The following is a 15108-nucleotide window of genomic DNA, read 5'->3' as shown; positions in this document are numbered from 1 at the left end:
ATCTATCATTTTCTATGTCGAGCTCAGACAAACAACGGAGACAGATTCACATTCTTTTGAAAATGGAGCAATCTCAGGAATACAAAAGCCTGCTGGGATTCCCGACTTCATAATAAGCATAATGTGTTGAACCATCACAAACAAACCACATCAAGATCAGCAGCCTTCAACTGATAACCAATCAAGTAAGCCCTTGTAATAGAAGGGAATCTTGAGGTGTGACTCTGTTGCTAGTTTGATCTGAGCAACCAGCAAAAAGGATTTAACCTCATGCGAAATTTCTTGCAAAGTTCAGATACCATGCTTGTTACAATTTATAAAAAAAAAAGAAAATGCTGTTCCTTTTTAAAGGCATGCTAAAAGCTAGCCTACACTGTTTCATTTACCCTAGAACACAATTTGAAGAGCAACTTCTCATGAGGACCATGTGCAGCATGTATAGATCAAATAAAAGGTCTTGCTTTTGGTCCCCCACCTCAATTATTTAGAAAGAACAAATCCGAACACGATATTCCCAACTACACCTTCTGGCTTCCACTAGCATAGTGTACTGCATGTGTGTTTAATGTTTTACATGGGATTCACTTCTTGAATTGCTAATAGATGCAACATTAAATAACTAACTCTTCCTAGATACACAACAGGATTACTAAAGGGAATATTCAATAAATTGGAAGGCCGTTAAATCACCAGCTAATAAGTTTGACAAACAAACTACTTTGGCCATTTGATTCTTTGCTGGTTACACAAACAATTGTAATGATTCTCAAATTTTCTGCATAACAAAAACATGCACTTTACGTATTCAAAATAAATGTGAAAAATTGAATTTCACCGGGAAAAAGTAAATTTCTAACTTAGCTTTGAAGCAAAGAAAAGCATTGGCACATATTAACACATATTCCTCCGAGATTTTTATTTTTTGACCATTAAAAGTGGAAAATTTGAATACACATACTTTCTAACTAAAAGGGGAAGGAGAAGAAGTGTTGAGGCATCCCTGAACAAAATGATTTCAAAATCGACACACCGACACTGTTACACACCATCCGGCTTTACTGCCCTGGCATTGGCAAGCACAGGCAATTAAAATTTGGGCCTCCACACTAAGGCCCGGTGCTTTTTTAAAACTCCCCCCTCTCTTTTCTAAAGTTGAGCGCTTCACACAAAGTACACAGATTCATTTATACAAAGTGAGCTTGTAGGTGTGTGTATATGGGAGCCTCTATGTTACATTGAATGTACTATACACAACCAATAAGAACCACATAAATTGTGGGACCCACATAATTGTGTGGTTCTTATTGGTTGTGTATGGTACATTCAATGTAACATAGCAAAATCCGTGTGTATATAGTGTGTAGTGCCTAGCTTCATATTGAATGCTTTGTTGCTGCCTTACGAGGGATTGCCCTAAGATTTATGGACATGATAACCCATTAAAAGAGTATCAAGTTCAGAAGCATGGAGTAATATTTAAATATCATAAACAGGGAGATCTTTCTTAAGAAGGATGATAATGTAACAGCAACCCTTCAGAATTATCTAAAATGCTTCTATTTTAGTCCCGATTTTCAAATTAACAAAGATACCAGCAAATCATCCAAAATCCAGCTTCGGATCTTGAAGACTGACAATCAGACAAAATGCTTTAACATCCATTCAGCCTAGCGTGCTTGTTTAATGGGCCTTTTCGTTAAATAATAAGCAAGTATATTGTCACCAGATGAATATTTTGTACAGCACATCCCGGAGAAAATTTTGTACAGCACATCCCGGAGACAATTAGACAACTATTACCCCGATCCACCAGAATTAATCAAAATCATTTCTGGGTTGTTAAGCAGACAAGCACAATAATCTTTTGTATGAATGAAACACTAACGGATCGGGATTTGGAAAAATTAAGCGACAGACCAAAAATCAACATGATCTGAAATTACAAACCTACAACTGACATGGATTTAACCATTATTATCTCAAATATGAAGTAAGGAAACTGAATTAACTTGTTCAAAGTGCGAAACACAATCATTTGACTTGTCTCAAATTTGTTACTACGAGAATGAGATAGACATTGATATCAACAACGAGGCTGCTAAAGACAATAATCACAAAAGCAGGTTGTTAACCTTGCTAGAGCACTCTAATAACTATTTCAAAGATGGTTCCTACTAATTGGAACTTCAGGAAATCTGATGGTTACAATGATAAATTCAAAATATATGATTACAGATGAACTTAAAAACTGTTAGTTCTGATAAACTATTGAACAAAATCTGCATTTATTGGATTCTACATTCAGTTTAGTCGTTCACAAATCATTTGAGGACTTCAGTGCTATATGCACGTAAGAAATTGTAAGGGGAAAAAGATGTATCTAATAAAAGAGAATGATGTAAAAATTGAATACCTTATAGGTTTTATTTGCCACTCAGCGAAAATTATCATGTGCAAGCAGGTTATGAGTTTAGAATTAGAAGCATCAAAATTTTCATACCCAAAAACACCAACCTCACAAAATAGGGAATAAAATACACTACAATGAAACCTAAGCAGTCACAGCAGGTGCAGAATCTCCGCCAGATTTCTTGGAATAGAGCAGATTTAAAACATCGGCATGATTGCGGATGTAACGTGGGCATTTGGACAGGAGATCTTGTGCTTCGCTATGCCTTCTTGCCTGGAAAAAGGCTTCAAATAAACAAAGAACCACAGACATGGATGGAAACCTCTTCGAAGTCATACCCTTGAGGAAAGCGATAGCATCATCACTGGTTCCAGACTTTGATACATACTTGATGAATGGATCCACAAAAGGTGGGAAGCCATGATCCTTCATCAAACACAGAAGACTTAATGCATCTTTAAACCCACGCTGAACTAATAAATTCTTTATCAATTCTTTATATGTAGTATGCCAAGGTTTCAAATCATATTCACACACACAGTTATGGACAAACTTGCAAGCATCTATTGCTCTGTTCTTACTGCAATAAGTGTTTACCAACAAATCAATCGCAAAACCAGCATGAGAGGTGCCCTCTTTTTCAACCATCTTTTGGAAACAATCAGCAGCCTTGTCAAGATCCCCAGCCACACAATGTCCTTTAATTAAAGAAACCCACATCTTGTCACCTACATCACTACCTGATGCTTCCATATGATCCATAAACTCATTTGCTTCATCTTTTTTACCAGCACTACTAAGCCTGAATGCAATTTTGCTCTTCATGTTACTACTAGCTATAAACCCACCTTCTTCCATAGCTTTCAAAATCTTATTGCATTCTCCCATCCTACCAACACTAATCAAAGCCTTTAAAACTGAATTGAGCATAGCATCGGTCAACACATTGCCATTTTCTCTGAAGACCCTCACAACCTTTGAAAAAAGTCTCATATCTAGCTGCTTACTGACCACTATTTTGCGTAAAAAAAATGTGCAACAATTCACAGAGGGCTTATTTTTACAAGCCATTGCAAATTCATACAAGTCCACAGCTTCCTTAACCATATTCCTCTCAGAAAACCTCCCTAAAACCTTGACACAAGTCTCCATCTCCATTTCATATCCTTTACTCCTCATCTCATCAAGAATCTTCCAAAACCTATCAATGCAGTCCTCCCTCCCCAAAACACTAGCCATGGCATTATAACTACTCTCATCATGCTTAACAAAACCACTCTCTTCAGCCCATCTGAAAAATATCAATGCTTTCTTTGGCTCATCTCCAAGTTTGTCCACTACAAATTTAACCAAATCATTTGAAAATGTAACATTCAAGTCCCTCAACTGCCTCTCAACATCATCACCCCAGATATCACTTCTAACAACCTTGCAAATCCTAGAAGCAACCTTTTCTATAGAATTATCAATTGAACCAGTGGCAAAAATCCCTTTTAATTTCTCTAAATCGCTCTCTAACCCCTCCTTCTCAAACTTCTCAGTCATCTTATTGCGCACATGACTTGCTACCCCGTATCCTTTTTTCTTCATAACATCAACCAAGCCCCAAAACTCCTGAACAAGCCCATGAACACCCACAATCCTCAACATCAAATTATAAGTTTTCGAGCTCAGTCTCTCACTCTCCTTCTCCAAAACCCAATTAAAGAACCTCCTTGCCTCGTCCGGGCTCGATTCAAGATTCTTCAACACTTTCAACACCATTTCATGGGTGAAAACAACACCACTCAATTCCAATTGTTTGCTAATATCATTAACATCACTGAACTTATAGAAAATATCGCTGACAACAGTAAAATCAGATTCTTTCTGCTCGATAGCTGGCTCAGACGAATAGCTACAAATCATGGGGTTCCTAAAGTTTGGATTTTTAGGGTCTATAAGGTTTATCAAACGAGAATGACAAATGGGTAGTCGAGAAAATCTGCTATAAAAAGTGTGAGAGCTCGTCGGAAGAAGTGAAGACAGTGTGTGAAGAGATTCATGGAGTGTGAGGTTTGGATTAAAGGGTACCTGAAAATAATAAGAAGAACCAGTGAATTGAAGAGACGATCGAGGGTAGTTTCGGAATAGGAGAAAACGCCATTGATGTCTCATTCTCTCTTAAGATTCGATTGATATGCTGGTGAAATGATAGCTGCAGATTCAGAAGGGAAGCATACGAGTGTCTGTGTTTTAGGGTTTTAGAGACGTGTTGTGTGTTACGCGATGTACTTGATCGAAAGATCAATGAACCGGTTCCATCCGAACCCCGACTTGAACCGGTCACAATTTTTTTTTTATCTTTTCTTTTTCTTGAAAATATTTTAATATTGTTGAGCAACAAATTCAATTATGTATTTGATAGAGCTTTGTTAATGTAATCAAAGATAAATTATACATATATAAATATAAGAAGAACCACCTATTAATCAAATGATAAACCACTTTTTTTTTCTAGAATGAACTATTGAATTCACATTTTTTATGTATATTAATGGAGAAGGTTTTCTTTCCAATACTTGAAAATGTGTATATTGTCATAACAGAAAGAGTTATATGAATTTTTGACACAAATGAAATTATTATTATTATTATTATTATTAAATATTAATAAATTAAAATAATACTAAGAACACACACACAAACATGATTCTCCCTTTTGAGCAAGAAGCTCCATAATTATCACTTGGTCTCTCTTTGGCAGAAATAATTTCATTTTATTTTTTGGGATTTTAGATTTTCTTTTATCCTTCAATGTAATTTTCTACACATATATAGTGGCTTTATTCAATGGATTAGGAGATTTTTACATTTATGGATTATAAAAAGCTAATTTTTTCAAGCATTTTAGAAGATTTTAACATGTACAAAATTTAGACAGTTAATCTATGGGAATTCTTTATTACAGAAAATAAAATGAGGGAACATGGTGGTAGAGAGTAAGATTATAGAGGATGATATAAAAGAGTGAAGAAAGAGTCGACTTTGATGGTGGAGGATGATAACAGCAGTGAATAGTAATTTAAGAGAATGAAAAAAAAATATGTCATATATCAGTTCAGTAGAATAGAGCATAAGCTTCATCTTTAGAGCTCAGTGAGTCAACAATCATATAATTCATTTTTAATATCAAAGTTATTTATATGTCAAATTAAAAAATTAAAAGAGAAAAATATTTTAATTTTTTTAATTAACCCCCATTAAATTTATTAAAATAGCCACTATAAAATATAAACACCCGTAAAATTTAAACTTTGACTTTTAAGAAATATAAAAACCTGTATTTTAATTAAAAATGATGATAGCCCACCACCCAAAATATTTTCTATTTTAAAAAATATGGTTAATTCTTCTAGTTTATATAATAATAGTAGAACGAACGTTTTCAGTAATAAAACTCATGAAGAATTATCTTTGGAATCGGATGGGATAAGTGATAGTTTGGTTGTTTATATAGGAAACAATAAATTTAATAATATTAATTATGAGTCTATTGCTTAACATTTTTAAAATATAAAAATGTGTAGAGACTAATTATAAATGTATTAGCAAATATTTTATATATTCAAAATTTTAGTTTTTTAGATTTTATTATTATCTAATTTAACCCTGATAAATTATTTTTCTAGATCTGCCATTGGACTTCATCGATCCTGTTATTTGATCCATATCTCAATTCTCTTGTACGTTAACTTCCCTATGAATTCGCAAAATCAAAAAGTAATCCAGATGGTGAGGAAACAGATTTTACCCTTTCACAACACGCTTTAAACTACATTGAATAATCATGTGATTAAATATTGAAATTGTTCTGTAAAATGAAGGTTATTTTATATATTATATATCATCAAGATCTATCTGTTTTATCTTTTATAGTCGATAACACCTTGATGATTTGATTGATTTTATCCCCTAATCAGGAGTCACTTTTTATTTCTCGTGCTTTTCTGTTTTATTAGATTGATCCATTGAAGGATTTCGGAAATTGATAGTGATCGAATCAACAAAACCAGAAATTTAAAAAAACGATAACATAACAGTAAATTAAATTAAAATAGGAATTGCATTAAGGAAGTACCAAAAGGAAGTACATTCTCTCTAAAAGCAACTCAGGTTGGCTAAATTCAAAAACACTTATGGGGAAATTTAACGCGAGAGAGCTACACAAGAAGAGCCCTCTTCTTTGAAGAAGAACACAGAAACACAAAAAAAAAAAAAAAAGGAAAACACCCTGAAATCCATTCATGCAGCTCCTGTGTTGGGGTCCAATAATCAGCTTTATTTGTTCATCCCAGTTGCATTCTTCACGGAATCAGCGGCTCCCTGTGCCTTTGCTTTCACCTGCTCACCAGCCTACGTACGCGCACACAACAAAAATGAAAAAGATTTACATCAATTCTAAACAATCTTTAAATGTTTGCATCAGAGAGTGACTCTGGAGGTGTATATGTATGAAATAACATTATTGCATGATTTGAAAGTAATATTTGAACCTGATTCATTGAGTCTTTAGCAGATTGAGCAGCATTGCCGGCTTTGTCCATCATGGTATTGGCCTTTTCCTGAGCTTGGCCCTTGGCCTCACCAGCCTGGTAGCTCATCTTCTGAGAATTGTCTGCCATTTTTTATTTTGGTTTCTGGTGGGGTTATAAAACACAAACGTATGATGTATTCAGAGAATGGAGTGAGAAACTTGAAAGTTCAGTGATGGGGTATCTCAAAGTTGGCACAATTTATAGTTTCTAAAGGCTAGTGCTTTGCTTGACATGTGTGCTGTTTGCCTGTTTATTTGGAAATCTGTTTGACACGTGTGAGCATTCGGTTTGGTGAGACTAACACGTGTAACTCTGGCCTTGGGTGAGTGGAATTAGGCCTTTTGACTCGGGAGACGTTTGAGTTATTCAATTCAAAGTTTGCTGAGTCATACAAAAGGGCACTGAGTTTGACCAGTTCCAACTTCTCTGAATAAATTCAGCAGTAGAAGGAAAAATAAAATATTTTGTATTTATAATAATATGAATGTTTGATACATTTTTTTTTTAATTCATTGTATTGGCTACCGATCCATGAATCTTAAATAGGAATTGGGTGAATCAGTTTCTCTTTGGAATAAGCTCAATGCAGCTACCAAGTACCAAATTTTATGGAACAATATGACAAGAACAATATTGTCATATTGTTGTGTATACTAGTCTAATTTGTGAGGAAGTGATGAAAAGACATACAGCGAGATGGATTAGCTTATGCAATTAATAATAAACCCGAGGCCATCCCTAAATAAACTTTTGTTATTTTCACATGAAACAATAATACATTACAAAATAATAAATATGTAGATATGAAATTTGCCTCCCCAAAGTTCTATCTTTCAAATGACAAGTGTAAGGATCATCATAAAATCACATCTTGGAGGCTCAATCTAGACCAAATGAATTTGTCACCCAAGATAAATCCATCATTTAATCTAGTAGAAAACTCAATCCCTATGCAAGTCATTGTAATAATGACATCTTCCACAAGGTCGATTGCCAGAAACCTTCTCCTCCGCTAAGCTCCAATTGACCACAGACAAATGTACAGTGTCAATAAGTTTGACATCAACAAATATATGCCAAGATCAATGAATTGAGCTCAATTGAAGCTTTCCACCATGTGTGGGTTCAAATCCATCCATGTTGTGATCCACTGAAATGAAAGCTTTCTGCCTTTTGATTGAATTCAAAACTTCAGCCTGCGACTTTAAGCATCTCCTAGTTTCCCTTGTGACTATGAATTCCTCAGCTGCATTTCCTTAAAAATATGTTTCGACATTAGGCCTCTGTCAACTACATGACTCCAAAAGAGATCTAAGATCTCATTGTCTTTGGCATAGGAAGCACTAAAAGATCTATAGATTTTTAGAGTTATCATCAACCTTCTCCTATACATATCATCTAAGATATCTGAACAAGCCTTGGGTTCTCCTGCTCTCCAGTAAGCATAAGCTAAACTAGTGTAAATAACACTATCTCCTGATATACCATTCCCTTGCATAAGATTGAACAATCTTTGAGCATAATCAACCTTTTCTTTTTTACAAAACCTCCTAATTAGTGCCCTGTACACTGAAACATCGACACAAAGGCCTCTACTTACAAATTCATCCAGAAGTTTTAATAATGCCTCCTCATTGTTTTTGTTGCAATAACCATCAACAAGCCACGAATATGAGCAATAACTTGGAGAAAACCCAGCATCAAGCATGCCAAATAAGAGCTCTTTAGCAATGTCCATCTCCTTTGCCTTGCAGAATCCATGGATCAATGCCTTATACGTAAATTGGTCAAGCATCAATCCAGCCTCAAGCATCCTGTTTTTCACTTTCATTGCAGATGCTGTGTCCCCTATCTTGCAATAAGCATTAATCAGAGTGTTACACGTGACATTATCTGGTGCAATTTTCTTCTCGTTCATCTCATTCAAGAGCCTATTTGCATCCCTTATCCTGCCTTGTTCGCACAACTTCCTCAGAATCGAATTATAAGTAACAACCCCCGGATACAGCCCTTTAGCAGCCATTACCTCTCTCAACCTCAATGCTTCTTCAAGATCATTCGCTCTACAATACCCATCAATCAAAGTAGTATAAGTCACATGATTCGGAGTGGCTCCTTTAATATCCCTGAAAAGTCTCCTAGCCTCTCTCATTCTTCCCTCTCTACAAAACCCATGAATAAGAGAATTATACGTAACAATATCAGGACTGATCCCTTCTCTTTCCATCCTGTCTTGAACAGCCAATGCCTCATAATGCATTCCTTTTTTACAATACAAAGCAATCAATGTATTGTACGTGAAAAGATCAGCTCTCACATCCTTGAACTCCATTTCACACAGCAACTTCTCCACTTTATCAACATCACTAGACTTGCAACAAGCATGAATCAACACATTGTACAAGTGAATATTCGCAACAACCCCAAGCTTAACCATCTTCTTATACACTTTCCACACCATATCAGTCAATCTATCTTTCGCCAATGAATTCAGCAGCACAGTACAGGCATGCAAATGAGGCATTAAATTATGAACCCGCATTTGATCAAACACCTGTAACGCATCTTGGGTCATTTTCAAATTTGCATAAAAAATCACCAGCCAGCTCAAAACATGAGAATTCCCATCTGGATCATCATGAATTTTCACTAACGCATTCAAAACTGAAGGAGTTGATAAAAAGTCTCTCAGAGCAATTTTCTCGAGCATGTTCTGTGCAGACTTGAAGTGTTTGTTTTTAGTTAGAATGTGAATCATTGTCCAATGAGATTGCAAAGAATGCTTATAATTGGGCACCGCAGATTCAGCCCATTTGAAGAATGCACATGAAAGAGAAGGAATGTGACAGCAATTATAGAGATTTAGAAGCACTTTGTGAATAGCAGTTGAGGTGAGACTTGAAGCTATGTTGGGATTCAAGAGCTTGGCCCAGTGACCCTTTAGCACAATTGCACTAATGGTTTTAATGAATTTGGTGTCACTGTTTAACGCAACTAAGCTAGCTGCCATTTAAAGACAAACAAATTCATTCACTACAGTGGAGATGAAGGAGAGGACTTCTAACGTTACTCCGTCGGGAACCCATCTGAAAACCATTTTCATACTATATCATTTTTTTGTTTTATTAAAAATAAGGGGCCTAATGTTATTAACCCAAGTTTAAAAATAAAATTTTGGGGAAATAGAAACTTGAACCGGGTTCAAACGAAAACGCGGACCCAAGTTACACCCATCGAAATAAAAAGCCTGGCGCCCTAAGCAGTAACCACGGACGCTCCTTCCTCCAGCGCTGTCTTCACAGCAACTGTTAACGGAAACCCGAAACCTGAAACTAGAGAGAAACAGAGATGGGAAGCGCCGAGAAGAAGCAGAGGAAGAAAAAGCCTAATTTCAAGAAGAGAAAAAACTCTCAGCTTTCTGAAACCGGTATGTTCTTTTGCTTAGATTTTTCTTTATTAAGTTCTTTGTTTTCTTTTGATTATAACTCTCGAAAGTGTTGATTTTTTTTTCTTTTTTTGAAGCTGATTGAAAGCTATCTGGGTTTGTTTTGTTTCGACTTTTTGAATATAAAAATCTGTTCTTTTTTGGGTTTTAGCTTGCTAGCATTCATGGTATCTACATTATCCAGCTTGCTATTTTTTCTTTTTGAGAAAAGGAAAAAAAAAGTTCCTTTGGTGCATTTGGATATGGGGCTGAAAAGCTTAGTATAGACCTCACAAGTCAAAGCAAGTAGCTGGAATGAAAGGAATTAGAACAATTTGATTGGGCAAAATTATAGCGACCAATGATGAGAATGTCCTAGTTGTGAAATTGATTTGATATGTATGGTCATTGAATATGTTGAATGTTAGTGATCACGGCCAGTGTCTTTTGATGAAGAATTTGTTTATGCAGTAAATTCACTAATGGTTGAATAACACCAAAAAATCTTGTCACATTCACTAAGGGATTCACTAATCGTTGAATAGCACCAATGATTTATGTTAATATTAGCTAGATGCCATTAATTTTTATTTATTTATTTATTTTTATAAATATCTTCATTTTTCATTTTTACTCATGAAGGAATGTACTCAAATGGACCAGAGTCATACAAGTATGCACTATGATAATTTGCAATAAGAGCCATATATGTTGGTTTATTGCCAAATGACAGTGCTTTTTCCTTTTTCTTTTCTTATTTTCTTTATTTATTTATTTTTGGTCGTTTTCAGATGAAAATTTGATTACAGTAAAAGAAGACAATGAACAGAATAAACCTTCTGGGAAGAAAAAGATAAAGAGGGAGAAAGGAAACAGTTTTGATGTTAGCGATGTCCAAGGTAAAATGGTTTAGACAACTTGTAATTTGCTTCAAAATGACTTTAGATATGTAATAAATATTCTCTTAATCGGGTCCTGTTTCTGTTGGTTCCATAGATAATTCTAATAAAGCAGCTAAAGAGAAGAAGAGAAACAAATCAAAGAAGAAATTAAGAAGAGAGGAGAAAAGTAATGCTACTCCCATCGATGAGGTTGGGGAGCATGGTGCTGAGGATGGAGATGATGCTGACAATTCTAATGGTATGTGATAAAATGGGCCCCATTTACTTTGGGGTTTTTTATTACTTTATGGTGTGTAGCATATTCAACTACTGTATATATTGTTGTGTCTGTATGCGCATGCCTGGGAACACCTTGTTCCCCCTGGTGGATATCTTTTTATTTCCAATGCAATTACCTTAAATGATTTATTTACTTGTATTTATTTGGTAGAGTATTCCTTCCTTTTCTTGAAAGTGTGGTTGTCAGTCTCATCTAGTTTGATTGTGCAGTGAAATTTCTGAATGTTGTCTAGGCATCAGTCATGCATTTTTCCTTTTTTGCTATTTTAACCTATGCATATTACTTTTGATTTTCTTTTATATAGAAAATTTGGTAGCAGGAGCAAGCCAAGTCAAAAAGGAGATTGAAAATCCTGGCAGGCCTGGTGAGAATACTAATAAGAGAAATAATATTAAACCAGTGATACTCTTTGTTTGTTTTTGTTAGAATTTGAAAATGGCTTTGAATTGTCTTGTAGTTATGAAGATATGCTATGGAATTTCATCGAGTTATTCTTTTGGTTGTAGTAGGGAAGTCTAAGAAAGCTAGGAAAAAGAAAAAGAAGGATCGCGGTTCATTGATGAAAGATGAAGAGCTGGAGGAAAATACAAGAGACGCTGATGAGGATGATGTTTATATGATCTCTTCGGGGGATGAGGACTGCTCGAAAGGAATGAAAAGTAAGAAGCATTGAACTGGTGAATTTTTTGTTTTCAAGTGCCATGATTTTGTGTTCAACTCATTGATGCTCATATATGTTTATAGATAACACTCCAGAATTTTAGGAGTCTTTAAACATGCTGCACATACTTGTGAACCAGTAGTTTCTTTTAGTAAACAGTAGCTGCTGGAACTTGCTTAATTTAGTTTTATGACAAATCAGTTTTTTTTTCCCCTGGCTTTTTCTCTGAGCATGTTATATCACTATATTTGATTGGTTTCGTTCTTTTTTATTTGGTTCCTTATGGAGGACTTTTTGACTACAGAGTGGGTTACAGAATACCATCAAAGTAGACCAGGTTTGAAGGTGTTCCAACAAAGAATTGATGAGTTTATTACTGCTCATGAAGCAAAACTTGAACAGGTAATATCCTTTTCTGTATCCCTATCAGTTACTGTTAACCGACATTGAGGTGGAATATTACTTGTCTCATTCAGTGCTTGCATCTTTGCCCTTGAGAATGGTTTTCCACATACTAAATTCAGATAATAAACATGAGGAAGATGCTTACTTATTTCGAAGCTCCTTTTCATCACTGTACCCGCATCGGTACAATAAGCAGTGGAATATTTGTAACATGTGTTTATTTGAAGCTAAATAGATTAGCATATTTTAGCATTTTATTTTCTTGTTTCCTTGTCTTGTTGAGGGAATTTTGTAGAAGTCTTCATATGCATATCTTGTGGTCAATGAGCATTGAGCATTATGCATTTTTATGTTTATTTGTAAACAGGTATTCTTAGATTTAGTCTGTATATTTACTTGAACGGAATTTATATGGTAATGCAACATCTTTATTTATTTATTTATTCTTTTAGTTCCTTATTGTTTGCCCTTAGATTCTCGTTAAACTGTTCTGGCACGTACAGGAAAGAAAAGAAAGAGAAGCTCGTGCAGCAGAAGGGGGTTGGACTGTTGTTGTACATCATAAAGGAAGGAAAAAGACCACAGATGCTGAGAGTGGAATTGCTGTGGGCTCCGTTGCTCAGGCTGCTGTAGAAGATAAGATGGCCAAAAAGAAGAAAAAAGACGTTGGTTTGGATTTCTACCGTTTCCAAAGAAGAGAAGCCAAGAGGAATGGTATAACAAAATCTTATAGACAGTTTATTGATTATTATTTTCTCTTTTCTTTTAGATGATTGTTTGCATAAATGCTAACCATGTTGGTCAGAAAATAAAACTATAACTTAGAATTCGGAATTCTATGGTTCATCACCAGTTAAGGTGATCTGTTCTGTTCTGCAGAATTGGAAAATTTACATAACATATTAAGAAATATTAACATGTCAATGAATGTACACTCTCATAAACACACTTGTTTCTTATAAAACAGTATGCCTGGTAAATTAGCTGTAGTCTTTTGAAAGTGGAATTAACGCATATGTTGACTGGTCTGAGGTCTTCTCCAGGTTTTATAGCCTGCTAATAGAGGCCAGACAGGAAAACATTGTTTGCCTATAATTAATCACACTTGAAACTTCTGCTTCCTACTGTTACCTCCAGGGTTGATTACATCTGTGTTTCACTGGTCAAATCATATCAGCTCCTCAAACAAAACATTAATGCTTTACTTTCTTGCAGAAATCATGCTGCTCCAAAGCAAATTTGAGCAGGATAGAAAGCGGATACAGCAATTAAGAGCTGCCAGGAAGTTTAAACCTTATTGAATGCTGCTGAGATATTATCAAGAGCCAGAAGCTGAAGCAGCTGTTTTTTCCCCCTCAATATTAACAATGTGGGGATTACAGGATTAACCACTCGAAATTTCAGTCCCGTTTTTCATTATTGTATTAATGAACAGTCTTGTTAATGAAAATGTACCATTTTTGAATGATTAGAATTTTGGAACTGAAGATTTTTTATTTCATTATTGAAAGAACGAGTTGTGATGTTTCACAAACCTGGTTGTTCATAGCGTTATGGATGAATTTCCCCATCGAGCTAGTTAATAGAACTCGCTCATAACAAATGACAATCTTCGACGTAACTCTGGTGAATTGCCATTTTCTGGAGTTCCACGTCTATTGTCTTTCGTTTCAAGAAAAAAAAAAAAAAGGTTCCATGCCTATCGTACACCGAGTAATGTTTGGTGATTGTGAAACGAAGCATTTTGCTAGTCATCAACCTGAACTTATGTGATTGGAACTTACTTGTTCATGGTTGGACTTTCATAAAACCAGGAACATATTTCCATCGTGTTACAGAAAAAAAAAAAAAAAAAGGAATTATTTTATGGTTTGTTTTTTTATCGGATTGAGGAATTAGAATCTGTAATCGGAATGATTGACGGCGTTTATTTCGCAAAAATAGAGCAGGAAAAGGAATTATTTTATGGTTCGTTTTTTTATCGGATTGAGGAATCAGAATCTGTAATCGGAATGATTGACGGCGTTTATTTCGCAAAAATAGAGCAGGAATCGGAGTCGGAATCGTGGGACCCACCAGTATTTGGGAATGGGGAATGAGAGATTGATTCCATGGGGGAGCGTGGGAATCAATCTCTCATTCCCTAGAGTTTCTATTTTGCCCCCATTGACATTCAAATTTTCTTAAAATGCCCCTCCTTTAAATAAAAAATAAAAAGCCAAATATATAATTAATTAATATATTATTATAATTAATTAATAAGTATATTATAGTTAATTAGTATATTGATACATTATTAACAAGAATTATTAATAATTGTAATTTTTGAAAAATAATCACAATAATTAAAATATAAAATAATAATTATGACAATAATTCATTAAGTACTTTTTAGTAATTTATTACAATCTAACTCATTCTGATTCTGATTCTAAGATAAAATAAACAC

General features: G+C 34.9%; 4 protein-coding genes across 5 annotated transcripts; 1 reads left to right on the top strand and 3 right to left on the bottom strand.

Moving 5' to 3' along the window:
- Positions 1-2394: 2394 nt before the first annotated feature.
- Positions 2395-4678, bottom strand: LOC18039109 (pentatricopeptide repeat-containing protein At3g02490, mitochondrial). The gene has a single exon (XM_006430812.2). It carries the CDS (start codon positions 4565-4567, stop codon positions 2552-2554), a length of 2016 nt encoding a protein of 671 aa, XP_006430875.1. The 5' UTR covers positions 4568-4678; the 3' UTR covers positions 2395-2551.
- A 1818-nt stretch (positions 4679-6496) lies between these two features.
- On the bottom strand, positions 6497-7175 carry LOC18039160 (stress-induced protein KIN2). The gene is made up of 2 exons (XM_006430811.2): positions 6946-7175; positions 6497-6805 (listed from the first exon to the last, which is right to left on the bottom strand). The coding sequence occupies exons 1-2, from the start codon at positions 7072-7074 to the stop codon at positions 6731-6733; spliced, it is 204 nt and encodes a 67-aa protein (XP_006430874.1). The 5' UTR covers positions 7075-7175; the 3' UTR covers positions 6497-6730.
- Positions 7176-7719: 544 nt separating this feature from the next.
- On the bottom strand, positions 7720-10080 carry LOC18039159 (pentatricopeptide repeat-containing protein At5g38730). The gene has a single exon (XM_006430810.2). It carries the CDS (start codon positions 9995-9997, stop codon positions 8219-8221), a length of 1779 nt encoding a protein of 592 aa, XP_006430873.1. The 5' UTR covers positions 9998-10080; the 3' UTR covers positions 7720-8218.
- A 119-nt stretch (positions 10081-10199) lies between these two features.
- Positions 10200-14141, top strand: LOC18038880 (uncharacterized protein DDB_G0283697). 2 transcript variants are annotated; one of them, XM_024182784.1, is made up of 8 exons: positions 10200-10414; positions 11203-11310; positions 11408-11551; positions 11898-11957; positions 12103-12252; positions 12559-12656; positions 13163-13373; positions 13875-14141. In XM_024182784.1, exons 1-8 carry the CDS (start codon positions 10336-10338, stop codon positions 13958-13960), a joined length of 936 nt encoding a protein of 311 aa, XP_024038552.1. In that variant the 5' UTR covers positions 10200-10335; the 3' UTR covers positions 13961-14141. The 2 variants fall into 2 exon arrangements, with proteins under 2 accessions (XP_024038552.1, XP_006430872.1); XM_006430809.2 differs by having other exon boundaries at positions 12100-12252.
- The last annotated feature ends 967 nt before the right edge of the window (positions 14142-15108 follow it).

The sequence above is a fragment of the Citrus clementina genome, unplaced genomic scaffold (assembly GCF_000493195.1).
Source record: "Citrus clementina cultivar Clemenules unplaced genomic scaffold, Citrus_clementina_v1.0 scaffold_6, whole genome shotgun sequence".
NCBI classification, from domain to species: domain Eukaryota; kingdom Viridiplantae; phylum Streptophyta; class Magnoliopsida; order Sapindales; family Rutaceae; genus Citrus; species Citrus x clementina.
Note: the sequence above shows the minus strand (reverse complement) of the source record. Positions and strands in the feature narration are given on the sequence as shown.

Excerpts from the sequence above, each read along its gene's own strand:
- LOC18039109 (XM_006430812.2), bottom strand. The coding sequence starts at position 4,567 with ATGAGACATCAATGGCGTTTTCTCCTATTCCGAAACTACCCTCGATCG.
- LOC18039160 (XM_006430811.2), bottom strand. The coding sequence starts at position 7,074 with ATGGCAGACAATTCTCAGAAGATGAGCTACCAGGCTGGTGAGGCCAAG. Across the intron at positions 6,806-6,945 it reads CTAAAGACTCAATGAATCAG|GCTGGTGAGCAGGTGAAAGC; the intron begins GTTCAAATATTA and ends GCGCGTACGTAG.
- LOC18039159 (XM_006430810.2), bottom strand. The coding sequence starts at position 9,997 with ATGGCAGCTAGCTTAGTTGCGTTAAACAGTGACACCAAATTCATTAAA.
- LOC18038880 (XM_006430809.2), top strand. The coding sequence starts at position 10,336 with ATGGGAAGCGCCGAGAAGAAGCAGAGGAAGAAAAAGCCTAATTTCAAG. Across the intron at positions 12,657-13,162 it reads ATGAAGCAAAACTTGAACAG|GAAAGAAAAGAAAGAGAAGC; the intron begins GTAATATCCTTT and ends TGGCACGTACAG. Across the intron at positions 13,374-13,874 it reads AAGAGAAGCCAAGAGGAATG|AAATCATGCTGCTCCAAAGC; the intron begins GTATAACAAAAT and ends ACTTTCTTGCAG.